Source organism: Podarcis bocagei, assembly GCF_964188305.1.
Source record: "Podarcis bocagei genome assembly, chromosome: 13".
Classification (NCBI taxonomy): Eukaryota; Metazoa; Chordata; class Lepidosauria; order Squamata; family Lacertidae; genus Podarcis; species Podarcis bocagei.
Window position 1 is genome coordinate 5,669,960 of NC_138138.1, and position 16,973 is coordinate 5,686,932.

General features: G+C 43.9%; 1 protein-coding gene across 14 annotated transcripts in view; it reads left to right on the forward strand.

Moving 5' to 3' along the window:
- COBL (cordon-bleu WH2 repeat protein) overlaps positions 1 to 16,973 on the forward strand; it is a 99,730-nt gene that overhangs the window by 18,263 nt on the left and 64,494 nt on the right. For 11 of the 14 annotated variants that reach the window (XM_081166085.1, XM_081166079.1, XM_081166088.1 and 8 more), the window contains 3 exons: positions 7,800 to 8,006; positions 9,780 to 9,993; positions 12,915 to 13,143. In XM_081166085.1, coding sequence (XP_081022211.1) covers positions 7,800 to 8,006; positions 9,780 to 9,993; positions 12,915 to 13,143 — 650 coding nt within the window. Of the gene's footprint in view, positions 1 to 3,066; positions 3,181 to 6,065; positions 6,089 to 7,297; positions 7,353 to 7,799; positions 8,007 to 9,779; positions 9,994 to 12,914; positions 13,144 to 16,973 lie in introns of those variants that run through there. The other 3 variants (XM_081166081.1, XM_081166083.1, XM_081166089.1) reach the window with 3 other exon arrangements.

Here is a 16,973-nt window from a genome sequence, read left to right on the forward strand (position 1 = left end):
TACAAGCAATAATCAAAACAAGATGAATGATTACAACTTAAAAACAAAAATAAAATACATTAAAATATTGAAACATTAAAATATTAAAATGTAGCCTCATCGCAGGAGGAGAAGGAAAAGAAAAAAGAAAGAGAGGGAGGGAGGGAATCAAATTGGCTCCAAGCCAAAGGCCAGGCAGAACAACTCTGTCTTACAGGCCCTATGGAAAGAGATCAGATCCCGCAGGGCCCTGGTCTCATGAGACAAAGCGTTCCACCAGGCTGGGGCCAGTGCTGAGAAGGCCCTGCCTCTGGTTGAGGCTAATCTAACTTCCTTAGGGCCCGGGACCACTAGGGTGTTGTTATTTATGGACCTTGAGGCTCTCCGTGGGGCATACCGGGAGAGGCGATCCCATAGGTACGAGGGTCCTAGGCCGTGAAGGGCTTTGAAGGTCAAAAGCAGCACCTTAAATCCGACCCTGTACTCCACCGGGAGCCAGTGCAGCTGGAAAAGCACTGGGTGAATATGCTCCCATGGCAGAGACCCCGTGAGGAGCCTCGCTGCAGCATTCTGCACCCGCTGGAGTTTCTGGGACAGCTTCAAGGGCAGCCCCGCGTAGAGCGAGTTACAGTAGTCAAGCCTGGAGATGACTGTTGCATGGATCACTGTGGCCAGGTCGGGGCGGGAAAGGGAAGGGACCAACTGCTTGATGCGGCGAAGGTGGAAAAATGTCGCCTTTAGGATATATGGTCTCACTTACACAAATCTACAACATGAGAATAAGATGGAAGGGCTCGCAGCATTAGCACTCCCAACAGATCTTGATTCCCCATTAGACTTCTGGGGTGAGGAGGAAGAGGAGGAGAGGTTGCCGCCACCGAAGCCCAGCCCCACATATGACGCTCTGGCTCTGAGAGCAGGCAGAGGGCCAGACTGCCCTGGGTGGGAAGAAGGAGGGAGCAGAGCACAAGGAGTCTTGTTTTTATTTATTTTTAATGCTTTGTGCGTCCATGCTTAATCTTTCCCCTTTCTAAAATGCATTTATTGGTGTGTGTTTTTCTTTTTGTAAATCTACCAAAGAATAAAATAAAATTGGGATTAAAGGGATAAAATTGGGATTAAAGGGATTTCCCAGGATAGTGGAGTGTGTCCCTTGTCCTGTTGGTGTACTGGTGGTAAAACTCACATTTCTTTTAGTCAGAAATGCTCTGCAGGTCATTATCCCAGACCTGTGGAACGCTCTTCCAATAGAGATTCAGCAGGTGTCTTCTAGATTCACCTTTAAACTTTTGCTGAAATATTTTCTTTGCCACCAGGCTTCTGCAGACAGCTAAGATACCACTTTCTTTCATAGTCGGTGATGTTTTAAATTTATGAGAGGTGTTTTTTTTGGGTGTATATATAATTGTGGTAAATCCCTTTGGGTTTCTTTAAACGAAACAGTAGTGTGCAAGTGTTTTTTATTATTATAAATAAACAGTTATCATTTGGGGCCATTTTTTCCTGGGTTTTTCATAGCGGTAGATTAGCTAATAAAAAGGTGCTTTCTACATTTTCAAAGCTTTTATATTGTGCATTAAAGCATACATAGTATGGGTTGAATTGTGGGCTCCACAGATGGTATGAGGCCACCAACAGCTTGCATCAGATTGCACCAAAGGCTAAAAGGCAAGTCAAATAACCATATGACCAAAAATAATTTGAAGCCTTCTGGAGCCTGTTATAGTAATAGTGTGTGAATAAAAAAATATGTGATTAAAAAATGTAACAGTATGTGTGTCAAAAAGCAATGGGAAGTTATGAATGAATGAATGAATCTTTATTTGTATCGGCCATAGCAATAAAACAACAATACAGTGATACCTCGGGTTAGATATGCTTCAGGTTAGAGACTCCTCTAACCCAGAAATATTACCTTGGGTTAAGAACTTTCCTTCAGGATGAGAACAGAAATTGTGCTCCGGCGGCGCGGCGGCAGCAGGAGGCCCCATTAGCTAAAGTGGTGCTTCAGGTTTCAGGTTAAGAACAGACCTCCGGAACGAATTAACCTGAGGTACCACTGTATGAAATACCAAGAATAAAAATAAAAAGTCAATTAAATAAAATACATTTTAGAATGGGAAGTTAATTTTATAAGTGCTTCTGTTGTTTTCTGTTTACCTAAAACAAGTAAAAGATTAAATGCTGTGATTCCAAGATGATAACAACTTTAAACCAAGGGTGGTTAACCTCTAAGTTTTGCATGAATATTGGCCATGCTGGCTAAAGCAGATGAGAGTTCAACTTCAAAAACCTCTGGAGGGCTACAGGTGAGTCAAGCTCCTTTAAAAGAACCAGGCAGGCTGGAACTCCTCAAACCACCCCTGAAATATAGTGATCACCCTCCCCCAAAGAAACTTTTTCTGGAAGAGCCCAATATAAATGATATCTTGAACTAATCTCCAAGATTAATATTCAGCTATGTATAAATATGTATACTAAATATACAGTGGTGCCCCGCAAGACGAATGCCTCGCAAGACGGAAAACTCGCTAGACGAAAGAGTTTTCCGTCTTGGAGGTGCTTCGCAAAACGAATTTCCTATGGGCTTGCTTCGCAAGACGACAATGTCTTGCGAGTTCCTGCTGGTTTCCCCCCCCTTTTCTAAGCCGCTAAGCCGCTTATCAGCTGATCCGATCAGCAGATAAGCCGCTAATAGCGCTAGTCCGCTAATCCGTCAATGGGCTTGCTTCGCAAGATGAAAAAAACGCTAGATGAAGAGAATCACAGAACGGATTCTTTTCGTCTTGCGAGGCACCACTGTATATGTCATCCCTGAAGTCACAAGGGCTGTGGAGGATTTAATTATGTTAGTGTTCGTATATTTAGCTATACAGACTAAATATAAAAGGAAAAGGATGTGCAGAATTTAAGCCCAACCCACATATTTCTCCTATCTTAAAAACAACTGAGCGGCAGTCCTTTGAGTCCCCGTTAGAGCGTTTCAGGGGCCATAGGATATATCAGATCTCACTCCAATGGTGGAGCGAAAGTTTCGACATCGGATGCCTCATCTGTGTGAGTCTAATAGGGAATAACAAAAATTGCTCCATCCACTTTTCACACATTTTGGATTGCTTCAAAGACTGGTTGGAGTGGGATTAGAAACTGGATCCAGCTGGCAGCCAAGATCCTATGGTCTCCCAGGGGTCACTTTGACAGGTGGGTGGGGCTCCCCCCCCCCCCGTCCATCACTTGACATCACCATGATGTCAGGCGAAGCGTTTGTTTTTCATTGTTTGTTTGACTTGTTTGTTGAATAAATACAGGTATATGGCATAATGGTAATGGTGTTTGTGATTTTATTCATCATAATAATGTTCAGGTTTTTTTTAATATAAATAATGTCAGGGTGAATCTTTCTGGGTCAGGAGTGCATTGGAATTTTCCTCATAAGAAATCATGGAAATGTTCACATCTCTATAAGAACACTTGCCTTATGAACCATTTCTCAGGAGGTAATTAGGTTCATATAGCAGGACCTATGTGTAATAGAAAAGGTTGATAGGTTGAGTTTAAACAAATCACTTGGGCACAGCCAGGGAAGCACAAACGGGGGCTTCTTTGTGCCAGAGAAGGGGGCACACAGAGTAACAAAATGAGCAGTGTATTAGTTGCAGGATGGGGATGATAATAAAAGAGACAAACAGGCGGCTGCTGCTATTCACTTGGGTAGCCCCAGTGTCCATAGGTGCAGAAGGCTAACATGTTAGCTTTCAGCACTGCAAAACGTTTACTCATTCCTTCAGAAATTGTATGAGCAAAATTGTTCAGAAATTGTTCAGTACAAGCATTAGCAAAATAATGGATAACAACTGTTGTGATTGCATGCATTCCATGCCAGTTTCTGTTTCGTTGGTTTAATAAGGAAATATCAGATATTTGTACACTGACGTTACGAATGCAGTGTATGTAAGTGTGAATGTGTGCATGTATAATGCTTATTCTCTCTGGGAATGTTTGTAACACTCCAGGAGATGCCCTCAGAGGCAGGGATCCCAGTTACAGGCGATATAAGCTGAACTACTTACCAGTGACGACAGAGATAGCCAGTGGAACACAGTCCAAACAAACCACGATCAAGCACAGATAATCTAGTTCCAAATGTAATCCAGAAACAAATTAGGAAACATACCAAGATCAAGATCACACACACATACATGTATGCATGTATGTTGTGTGTGTGTGTGTGGCAAGGTACAACACAGCAAGGGAGAGTGAGTAGAATCAGACCTTGAAGCTCGGGACCTATGTTGTTTCCAGCAGTGGGAGCCCCAGGGGTTCCTCACTAGGTATCCATGTGAAGGACCCCTCCAGGGGACCATCAGCTTTGGGCTCAGGGTGCCCTGCCTGCTCCTCAAGACCCTCAACCTGTGTGGTGCCCAGTCTGTCCTCTAAGGACTCCATGCCTGGTGCTAGCTCAGGGCTAGGCATGACAGTGTTTTTCTTCCAGCAAACATATTTTTAAGAGTTTGAGGAAAATATAGCCTGAAATGAAAGCTGGCCCTCAAACGTTTAATACAAGAAACCCCAATCCCATTAGAATTCAAACTGTGGAATTTCCTAATAATAGCAGCCGAGGCATCTATTCATTATAATGTTCCAGCAACAACACGGTTATTGTGTGAAAACAGGACACTTCATTACCTCACTGGCGATGCATGTTTGGTTCATTAGCAGTTTGAAATGAACTGAGATTTATATGATCTCCACAAAGACTGCTAAGAGCGTGTGAGGAAAAAGGAACGTTGGGAGAGTGGCAGGAACTGGGCATTAACAATAATCTGCTCAAAATATATGGGGGGGGGGCAGAGCGAAAATGGAAAAGGGGAGACTCTGATCAGTCCTGCCTAAGTTGGCAGTGTGTGTGGCACAGAGCACTGTTGAGCAATTGCTGAAGTTTACTAGGCAGGGAACAGAAGGGACATTGCAGGACGAGGCTTGATAACAAAAGCAGTTTACAAAATCACGTTAAGTGGAATTTACTCTCTACCCAGCTCCACTTTAGTACAATTCAGATAAGATTTTCCAGGTGAGATTATCATTCACTGTACAGATTTTTATAGCTGGTGATGATAGAAAAGTGATGACATCTTTTTTTAAAGGTGTCATTGGATTCCCATATGAGTATTTCATTTGTACCCCTTAATGCATGTGACTGTTCCACTTAATAATATGGTTTTATGCACTTCTGAAAGCAGTACAACTCTGCTTTTCAAAATTCCAGGACTAGTTCTGCCATGTGACAGTAGACGTTTTCAGATAGGAAGCCCAGAACTAGCATCTCTGAGTCCTTTTTGGATTAATTCTGCCATCTGAATTTTGGTGGTGGGGGAAAGGAGCTGAAATGGGTGTATCTAGTGAAACTTGCCATTCACATCCCAGACTGGTTTTAAGCCAAATACTGTTTGAGGGCCAAACTATAGATGAACATGGCAAACATGCAGACATAATGTGGTTTAATTTTAGCACCAGAAGTGCATGGGAGCAGAACTCTCACCTGCTGCACCTGTGGAAACTCCTTTTGTATATTTTCATGCTAGTGGAACCCTGTACTGTATAAGCAGCGTTTCTGTTTATCAAACTGCTGAATGCATGCGTTTCTTGAGTGTTCAGACAAATAAGCTTGTACATAGTGTAGCGCTGCTTTCCAGAGACTTTCTCTAAGGTTACATTGAGAACCTTTACCCAGGTACTTTAGTACCTCACTGGAAGGTTTCTGTTGTGTCTTGTACAGTTTACAAGCTGAAGGTGAAAATCCTAGGCTTGCACTTTTCACCAAAACTGTGTATGTCACTTTACAGAGTTGATGTGAGGAAATGAAGGCTATGAGTATGCCTTGGGAAAAGCGTTTGACGGGGTGCCGTCTGTTAGTTGGGCTTTGGTATGCCAAGGTTACATTGTTAGTGATCTTTATTAATAAATAACTAAGATCCTTATTGGTCCAAAGGGTATGGCTCTTTTTACATTCCAGGATCTCAGTGTTCATAAATCTTAGGGATTGTATTCATGCTATTTTTGTTTTGAGGAACAATTCTCGCATTTTCTGCCAAGCAGCTTATTCTGAGAGGTAAGATAATAGTATAGTAGCAAGTGACTTGCTATGCAAATCTTTTATATAGTTTTGTTTAGGGATTATGGGGTCAATCTGTTTCTTATGTAAGCACTTCAGGAGGTGTTGCAAATTAATGAGAGCAGTGTGGATTTCAGGCAGGCTAGTTTGCAGATGGAATTAAAGATAAAAAGTGTACTTCTCTTGAGTTTTTCCATGTCTGTGAATTGGGCTACGGGCAAAAAGGCAGATTGAGGATATAATTAGAGGACTATTTGCAGAGAGGGCAAATGGAGGATCTATGAAATGGAGTAGGCTCTGGGAAGAAATAAAGGATCACTGCAGAGTTAGAAGGGATATTGAAGGATATGTATTTCTGTAATATAAGTGCAGCTGTAACAGAAAAAACTTGCAGAACAAATAGGAGAGGCTAAAGGACTGGAGAGTGATTTTGTGGAAATCTGGCACTATGTTATATTCCCTGCCTGAATAATAGTTTGCGATGTCTACTGCCATTACCATTATATTTAAAACAGCAAGAGCAAATAATGTGAGGAGGGATTTGCAGCCTGGATAGGTAAGAAGATGGTTAGTGAACACCAAGCTACTTTCAGTAAATTCAAACGTCTAGGGTCAGATGAATTAAGCCCAAGGGAGTTGAATGAGCTTGAAGGTGTTACATCAGAGATGCTGCTTGTAATTTTTGCGAATTCTGAATATTTTTGAAATATTTGAGATCAGAGGAGAAGCCAGAAGCCTGGAGATGTGCAGATGTTGTCCCCTGTCATCAAAGGGTGGGGAATGGCTCTGGTGGATTACAAGTCACTGTTTGATGTCAACATTGGCCACATTTCTCTAGCAGATCGTTAAGTACCTCATGATCCTCCAGAAAAGAAAGCTTTGGTTACAAGGTTTATGAAGGAGAAGTCATCCCAGGCAACCTTACCTCCTTTTTTTGATGAGAGTTATTTGTTTGGTAGATCATGGGGATGCCACAAACATGGTATATCTGGACTTCAGCAAGGCCTAGGACAAACTCTGAAGTCTCTGCTTTATCTGCTGCATCTGTCTGAGTTTTTACTATATTGCATTTTTGGAATGTGGGCTCGACGATACTACTTGTAAGGTTGATACTACAGCTGGTTGAACAACCACACCCAGGGAATGTTTGTTAATGGTTCTGTGTCAGCCCAGAGGGAGGACTTGAGTCATAGGGCTCTGTCCTCAGCTCTGTGCTTTCAGCATTTTATAAAAGACTCGTAGATGGCATGAAGCTAGAAAGGTATGATCCAAAGACTTATTAGGCCTCTTGCAGAGGTGTACCTAAGGCTTGATGAAACTGGCCCCCTCCAGTTTCCCTACTGAAATTGCCTCACCCTCACTCCGGGCGCTTTGAGTACTTGGGTTGCTTAAAATGTAGGAATTTCTATTGTGGTTATTGCGGTAAAGTGTTTTTTTCCTGAGTGGGTTGCCAAGGGATCCTAGGTGTCTGCCTCTGGCCGCTTACTGCAGGTCCGGGTCTGGTGACAGCCTGGCTGGGTGATTGCCTTGGGATCCAGGGTACTAACTACTCTGTCCTGGAAGTGTGCTATTAAGCACTAAAATCTAAGTAATGCATCCTGTTACTGTCCAAAGGAAGCAGGTGTTTATCACCTGGGCCGATGGTATCGACTGCTCTTTTGGAGCATGTGCATGGAAGAAACCAACTTCCTACTGTTTTCTTTTTCAGACGAAGAATGAAGGCTCGTGCTCCACCTCCACCAAACCAAACTCCTGCCACCTGTACAGTTAATAATGAACACAAATTACCTACAGACCTGGGAGCGCTGCCTGATCAGGGTGTGATAAATATGAAGGAAAATCTGATTAACAGGACGGTGGACTTTATAGTAGTTTTTCCAGATGGAGAAGAACAGAAAACTACTGTGCATGGCAGGTAAGGCTTTCAGACATTTGAAACAATTTGTATCTACCCATTGATGTCATTTTTAGGAGGAGAGATGTAAGACAATGCAATAATTTTCAGGTTTTCCCTCCCCCCCCCCCCCGCTGCTTATAACCTAGCAGTGCATGTTAGGTTAAGCAGTGCCTGCTGTTTTTAGTTTTTGGTGTTTTTAGTGCACTTTAGTGCACATGTATTTCATCCAGCATGCAAAGAGAGGCTAATTTATATGCATATAATCAATTTTTTCTCTACCGTATTTATTAATTTTAATTATGTGCAGCGCATAGTATAGGACACCATTTTGCCTCTGAAGCATTGTGTATATATCTGAAGAGAGCCATCCTCTCCTGAAGTGAAGCACACATGAGGAAAATTTAAAAGACGAGGAAAGGATGTTTCCACACAGACAAACATCTTGAGGAAAATCAGATAGACTAAGAATGGATGAAATCTAGTAAAAGTAGGGAGAGCAACAAATTGTTGTCCAGCATTTTATATGATTGGTGTGGAGCAATCCAGTACATGTCCAAGAATTAAGGAGGTTATGTAGAGGCCTCTCATTGCCTCTTAGCCGTTGCCCAGAGGTCACACGGAGGACTTTCCCGTTTGTGCTCTTCACTCCCCCAACCCCTAGGTAAGGTGGGTTTGCCACTGCAGAGGGCATGTGAAGGCATCTCCACTATCCAGATGACCACCAGTGGTGCTGTGGAGGCTTTGTGGGTGGGGACATTTTGGGCATCCGCTCTCTATACTTCCCACATTCTGGCAAGGCGTCATGAGGCTCTGTCCTTCGCTTTGGCTTTCTTCCTCTTTTGGGTTTGGTTCGTGGCCGAGTTGCGATTCAGTTGGTGTTTTAAAGCAAAATCTCCCATTGTGTGGGTTTTCTGTCAGACTCCTCCTTTAGTGGCTGAAGGGCTTGAGGCTTGGTGGGTTCTCCTCCATTCTAGGGATGGGAGAGAATTTTGATTCATTTAAAGGCAAACCTCCCAGTTATCACACTTTCTGACACAATACAATCCTTCAGTGCATCCTTAAAAGTTTTCAGTTCTCTGAATTTTGCAATGAAGTTCTGCAGCCGAGTAATGTGTACAAACATGCATGTACTGGGATAAAGTGTACATTAAAAATCCATGTATTAGTGACAATAACATACAAAAATGCACCGTGTTACAGAAAACTGCTTTGTAAAAAATATATAGGCAGAATTGCGTGCAAAAATACATATAATTATGAGAATTTTGTATTAAATGTTGATGAATTTTCATGAGGATATTTTTTAAAAATAAAATAAACCATGTGATATGGAAATGTGGATAACTGAATTTAAGATGGGAAAGATGAGAAACTGAAATTGGTAGATTTGCTCATCCCTGTTTATAGCTAATGAGCAAGAGCCGTCACACAGCTGATGGGTGAGAGCAGTCGAGCTTGTGTCTCCATCCCTACAACCCACTCAGTAGCTGATCTGTGGATGTGGTTCTGGTGTGAGGACAAACTGGCCATGAGGAAAAGGTGCAGGACTTCTTGCCTTGTGCTCAACACTGGCTATGCCCATGTCAGCAAATAGAGGCACAAAGAGGCACAAATTTTCCCAATGGGTGTTTTGAAGAACATGGCTATTTTGAAATAGTCCAGGTTGATTTTTATATATGTGTATGTGTACTATCTGGATATGGTTTCAATCTGCTCTCTCTACCTGCGTGAAAACCTTTCTGTGTTCTATTAAACCTGGTTCTAAGTAGCCTTTTCTGTTTTCCCTTCCAGTAAAGCTGTGATGGACCTCTTGGTTGACTTGTGCAGCCGGTACCACTTAAATCCAGCCTATCACACCCTGGAGCTGCAGTCTTCAGGGACCCAACAGACTTTGAGTTATAAGCCAAACACTTTGATAGGGGCACTGGATGTATGGAAGATACTTCTGAAGGAGAAGGTTCCTGAAGGAAAGGCGAAGCGACCTCCTCCGCCCAAAATTCCTGAGGTTGGAACTTTCTGCTGCATAACTGTTTTCCCAGATGTCAATAAATGTTGACGACAGCCCCCCCATGTGTGCAGTATTGAACTTGGTTGGAGCTTACTATTGCGATGTAATGGTAATCTTAACTGACAGCCAGTGTAGAGACTGGGTATATGGCAATAAGTAGTTACTGCAGGTTTATTTTGAGTTGACTATGGCCTTTTGTGAGTTGAATTGTCGTTTTGTAAGTAAGGTTGAGGAACCTGTGGCCCTCCAGGTGTTGTTGGAGTCCAGCAACGTCTGTAAGGCCATGTGGTTTCTATCCAGAGCCAAGGTGGAGTAGTGGTTAGGGTGCTGGACCTGGGAGAGCAGGGTTCAAATTCCCACTCAGTCACTGGGTGACTTTGGGACTGTCACTGTCTCTCAACCAAGCCTACCACACAGAAATGTTGTGAGGATACAATTAAGAGGGGGAGGAGTGTGTACACCACTCAGTCAGAGGGCAGGACAACTGCAGGGGAGTCTGGTTGCATGAGTAAGTAGTTAAGAGGCATGGTGTTGTTCCAGCTCCTAGCAGACTTCAACTGAAGTTTTATAAAGAGTAGCCTTCCAGACCCTGTCCAAATCCAGATGCTTAAGGAACCCTTTACAGTGGTATCTCGGGTTACATACGCTTCAGGTTACAGACTCCACTAACCCAGAAATAGTGCTTCAGGTTAAGAACTTTGCTTCAGGATGAGAACAGCAATCGTGCTCCAGCGGCGCGGCAGCAGCAGGAGGCCCCATTAGCTAAAGTGGTGCTTCAGGCTAAGAACAGTTTCAGGTTAAGTGCGGACCTCCGGAACGAATTAAGTACTTAACCCGAGGTACCACTCTACTGTTGACTAGCATGGTGACATTGTGGTCTCAAGTCTATGCTCCTTTACTGGCCAGCTGTCTGAGCCTGCAGTTTCTGATGCTGATTCTCTCAAGGACTAACAGGTGGTTTAGCCTCCCCGTACAGCTTAGACAGGGACTTTTTGCCACAGACAAGGCAGAGATCCACCCTGAGGTTCCTCCTGGGCATTCCCTGGATGTGGGCCTGGTGAGAGCTCTCCCTGGATCTTATGGACGGGGAGGGGGGGACTCTTTCTGGTCTCCTGGTTTCCTAGAAGTCTGGGTTCTCGTTGGAGGATGAGTTGTTCAAGGCTGTGTTAGGCCTTGGTTTGACAACAGGACTGTCTTTTGTTGTTTGTATTGTAAGGGGTCTTAGGGTGTTAGGGGAGGGGTAGTAATTCTGGTGGGGGCACATCATGCTCCTGGGGTAGTTAGCCCACCTTGCTCCCCATCCTGCATTCAGCTCTCACCTGTGGCTCCTAGAAGCTGTCAGCATGTGACAGTGGCCACACCCTGCGAAACAGCTTTGACTGGCCAGCTAAACCAAGTGAGGATAGCTGATGGATCTCAAACCCCAGTGAGTTAGGGACTTCCCCTGCATGCAAAGACAGGCTTGGTGGATTGAGCAGACAAGACCAATAGTGGGTCCAACAGTCAAGAAGGTTGTTTCTGCAAAAGCTGTAGATGGAAATGAGGGGCAGATGGGGCTCATTCACCTGGGAAGGTAGCCCTTCTAGGAGAAGGGAAGCTCTGCAAGACCTCCATCCCCACTGCCCAGGCTTGTGCCCTGGGAAGGTCACTGCTAACGAAGTGGTTTGACTCCACCCCTGGAGGCATACTCACTCTCGAGAGACAGACAGATGCCAACAACATTGGCTCTTAGGTCTTTCTAAAAGAAAACTGTAGAAGTCCTGATGAGGAAAAACTCCTATTTGATCTCTATAACCATACTATAACTTCTAAATTTTGGAAGGAGGCAGGTAAAATGGACAAAATTGCAACATAATGAAAAATTCTGCCACCTGGTGGAGATTAAGAGAGTTAAGTATCATTCTAGAGGAAGTATGGTTAGTGCAGGAACTGAAACTGCAGATGACACAATGCTGGAAACGATAGTTGACAGCATAGAAGATAGAATCAAGATTCAGAATGATCTTTACAGGCTGGAACTGCTGGCCAAAGCCAGCATGTGAAATTCAATAGAGATAATGTAAAGCCTGGTATTAAGGTACAAAAATAATCAAATCAGAAGAACCAGCAGACTTGTCCCCGGTTGCTTTGGGACCAATTGGTGGAAATTGCAAGGGAGCTTGCATTAGGAGGAACTTACTGTTTGACAGTAGTCAACTGCCATGAAAATGGTGGACCCCTCTATGCTGGAGGTATTTAAGCAAAGACTGAAGGAATACAATACAGTAGCTGCATTGCAGATCTTGCATTGAAGGGGTTGACATATTTCCTAGGTCCCTTCCAACCCTTTAATTCTTTTATTCCATAATAGAAACAAACTGGACAGTTCTCATTTACAGTTCTTGTGACTGCCTTGTAGAACAAGTTGCTTAGAGTCCAAGGGCTATTATTGCTAATATACTCTCTCTCAATCTACCGTATTTTTCGCTCTATAACACGCACCCGACCATAACACGCACGTAGTCTTTAGAGGAGGAAAATCCGTAGGCATGCCACCCGTAGGCATTCCCTCCATAACACGCACAGACATTTCCCCTTACTTTCTAGGAGGAAAAAAGTGAGTGTTATGGTGCAAAAAATATGGTAATATTTGAATAACTGCTATCTGCTTCACAATAATTTTGTTTTTCAGCGTTGCATATACAGGTATTTCATAAGCGATTAAAATGTGTTGATGCATACCTACACGGAGAAAGCTCGAAGGAATCCTGTTCTGCTTCTGTAATGCCATTCCTGTGCAATGAATATGACACTCCTTGGTCTTTCTTTAACCCTCTTGCCAGTATGAATAATCTATTTTGCAACTGCAGTGCACAAGCACCACCTTCTGAGGAGCTGTGGCTCACAGAGTCTTTTCCTTTTCTATTTTGCTTCCCTAGAAAACAGTGAGGCTGGTCGTAAACTATCTCAAGACACAAAAGGCAGTGGTCCGAGTGAGTCCCGAGGTGCCGCTCCAAAGTATCATCCCAGTGATTTGTGAGAAATGTGAGGTCAGTCAGGAATGCCTTGTCCTCCTGAGAGATACGTTCACTGGGGAGGAACTGGAACTTACAAAGTCATTGAATGAACTGGGAATAAAGGAGCTCTATGCATGGGATAGGAAAAGAGGTAAGTCAATACATTTATTAATGTACACTGAGAAAACTATGTACTAATATTTGCAGATGGCACTAGTTGGGGTTTTTTGATGGGTGTGAGGCTGGGGGTTGGAAAGGCATAGGGTTTTTTAAAGAGTACCACTTGTAAGATATGTAGAGCAGCAGTGGGGAATGTGCAGAAAGAAAGAGAGCAGGGAAAAGAAAAAGAGGTGGCAGAAAGAGAGAGAAGAGGGGGTGTCTCATCCATTTTGGGCTGTGGCATTATTATTAGTAGTAGTATGCGGGACATGGGTGGCGCTGTGGGTTAAACCACAGAGCCTGGGACTTGCCGATCAGAAGGTCGGCGGTTCGAATCCCTGCGACGGGGTGAGCTCCCATTACTCGGTCCCAGCTCCTGCCAACCTAGCAGTTCGAAAGCATGCCAGTGCAAGTAGATAAATAGATACTGCTCCGGCGGGAAGGTAAACGGCGTTTCTGTGCGCTGCACTGGTTCGCCAGAAGCGGCTTAGTCATGCTGGCCACATGACCCGGAAGCTGTACCCCAGCTCCCTCGGCCAATAAAGTGAGATGAGCGCCGCAAGCCCAGAGTCGGTCACGACTGGACCTAATGGTCAGGGGTCCCTTTACTTTACTGTCTTTTGCAGTCTTCCCAAAGTGGTATCTAAGCCCATTGTAGAACTGTCAGGGACCTTCAGATTTGATGGTATGGAACTCTATAGGTGAAGGCCTTTGTCCACTAGTAGTTGCTCTTAGCAGTGCCTGCTTCATACAGTGAGTGCCACTGGTAATTTTTGTTCAGAGCTTGGCCCTGGCACAAGGCTGCTCCACATCTGTAGTGCACAATGGCACATTGCCTCCATGTTCAATATTGTGCTGGCACCAATGCAGAGTTAGTCTTTGGCCTGCCCATTGTCTCACTTAATTGGCTGAAAGGAAATGTATTTTGAAATGCTTTACCTGTGGCAGGGAGTTGGACTAGACGATCTCCAAATCTCTTCCAGCTCTGTCATTCTACATGAATGATATTGCTTGCCAGTTGGGTGTTTGGAACATGGGATGGTAGCTTCCGTTGCATAGACTCCATGTTAACAGGCAAATCAAGGACTTTGATTCTTCACATTATCCCTGGCAGACATTAAACTCTGAGGTTGTGATGAAGCTGGAACTAACTATGGGATATATAGGATGCTATATCATACCATATTGCCTAAACAACATGCATGTGAATGACAATGGGAATCTCTTAATGCACGGGGTGGCATCTGAACTAGAGTTTAATGTGGATTTGAAGCTGTTTGTCTCTCCTCATCCAAGTCTTCCCTCCACTAAATTTGGATTTTCCCTCTCGTTGGGCAGTCCAATAAGGGGTGAAATATCCAGTGTAAAATAAGGTTACCCAACTGTGAAGCACATTGTGTGTGTTGTTGTTTTTACACATGTGGTGACGTTTTGCTGGGTGCCGTCTATTGCCACATGTCCTACTTCTGTTTGGTTTCCATGCCCCAAAGAAAAGGAGGCACCCGTTGTTTTCCACTGATAGTTGCTGAAGGAACATTCATGATACGTTTATATTTAAAACAGCTCTTTAGCGAAGAACTACTCTTGCACAAAACAGCTGTTTTAAAAATAAAATCTACCCTTTTAGGTACAGGAGGCAGGAAAGGGAAAGTGGAGGAAAGGAAGCAGCAGCCTTTCATGTGAGTGACACCAAATCTTTGTCTGGTTTGGAGTGTTACTACAAATGTAAAAAGGCATTTTTCCTCATTCTATCCTCTATGCATCACACGCAGCACCATTTCCATTCTGCTGCAGTTCATATTCCACAAAAATGTTACTTGGTTCGTTGTGGTCAAATTTAATAATGTAATTAATTACCTTATTGTTGTGTGATCATACACCATTCACTTCAGATGTGGGGGTGGGGAGAGACATAATAATGAAAAAATAACAACTGCAGACTAGAAAAAAATGACAGTTTCTTGTGATATTTTCTTCTGATCTATAATCCCTCCCCGGTTTGCTATTCCATTCTATTTATGAAGTGCTTTTACAATAAGCCTTATGGTTTGCAGTCTTTGTCTCATGTTGTCAACAACGTCTTGTCAGTTAGGTTCCTATAGCTGTTGTTAAAAACTGAAGGCCCTCAAACTTCTCCCAGACTTTAGCTAGGATTTGAAACCTACTTTCCTAGAAACAGGTTTTTTCATTCTGTTTAATATATGGTGATAATAATACTTAGCATTTAGAGTGTTGAAAGCACACACATTATTTCAGTAATTTTTACAAGATGGATAGGTACAAGCAATTCTTTTTTCTAAAAAAAATGTTTAGAGGTACTCTCATTTTGATTCAAGAAAATCCCCATTTAATAGTTCAAATCAGAAAAAATAAATACCATAACTGGACAAAAGTTCAAAGATTCACAAAATGCTTAGGGGTATGCCTACCCCTGCGTCCCCCCCAGAAAAAAGCACCGGGTATAAGAGATCGGTATAATTATCCCCATATTGCAGATGAGTGGTTGAGGTTGGAGATGGAAGGTGCCATGCCATGCACTGTTTCCCATCTTAATCCGAAAAGCCATTTTTTCCCTCTCAAAATGTCACTCCCTGCATTTCCACCCTTGAGGGGAAAGGTGAAGGTACCCATCTCTTCCCCTCCACAGCTGGAGAAAAAAAACACAATTTGATGGTACCATTTCAAGTGGGCAAATGGTCAGAAGCAAAATGGTCAAGTAGTTCAACTCCCTCAAATTCTGTCTCTTAAACTTTCAGCCTCCGATAGTGGTTTCATGTGTCTTTGAGTTCAATGTAGGGATTTCCTGGTTCACGGCTCAATTTCTTAGCCACTGTACATTGCAGTGGTTTTCTCTCTGATTGCTTTCATCTGGAAGCAAATCTTTGAGAGTCTTCTGACTGAATTTATGCAGTTAACTGTGAAATAGGTCTGTGAACTTGCCCACAACTGCAGAAAGTAGGCTTTACAAGGGAAACGGGAAGAAGAAAGGGGGGTGGCAGGAACAACGAACGTAAGAAGAGTCCTCCTAGGTCAGTCCACTCCAAAGGCCTACCTTGTCTAGCATCCTTTTTTCATAGGGGCCTGTTAGATGCCAATGGTCAGCCCACAAGCAGGCCATGAGCCCCATAGCGCTCTCCTGCTTGTGATCAGCTGCAACTGGTATACTTCCTGACTTTGGGGTTGATTACAGTGGTGCCCCGCAAGACGAACGCCTCGCGAGACGAAAAACTCGCAAGACGAAAGGTTTTTTCGTTTTCGAGTTGCTTCGCAAGACGAATTTCCCTATGGGCTTGCTTCGCAAAACGAAGCTTGCCCCCGCACCCCGGACCTCTTTTGAAGCAAGGGGCAGCGGGGAGAAGATCGCTTCTCCCCGTTGCCAGCTCCGCAATCTCTGGGGACAGAGGGGAAGGCGCGCGCGCGCCTTCCCCTCTGTCCCCAGACCCCTTTTGAACCAAGGGGCGGCAACGGAGAGAAGCGATCTTCTCCCCTCCGCCCCTTGCTTCAAAAGAGGGGACAGAGGGGAAGGCGCGATTCTCCCCGCTGCCCCTTCCTTTGCTTTAAAACAGGTCCGGGGACAGAGGGGAAGGCCCGCGGCGCTTCCCCTCTGTCCCTGGACGGTCTCCATAGGAACGCATTGATTGATTTTCAATGCATTCCTATGGGAAACCGTGCTTCGCAAGACGAAAAACTCGCAAGAAGAAAAAACTTGCGGAACGAATTAATTTCGTCTTGCGAGGCACCACTGTAGTAGCTATTGATCACCTTATCTTCCATGGATTTGTCTAACCCCCTTCAATGCTGGGCAAATTGTTGGCCATCCCT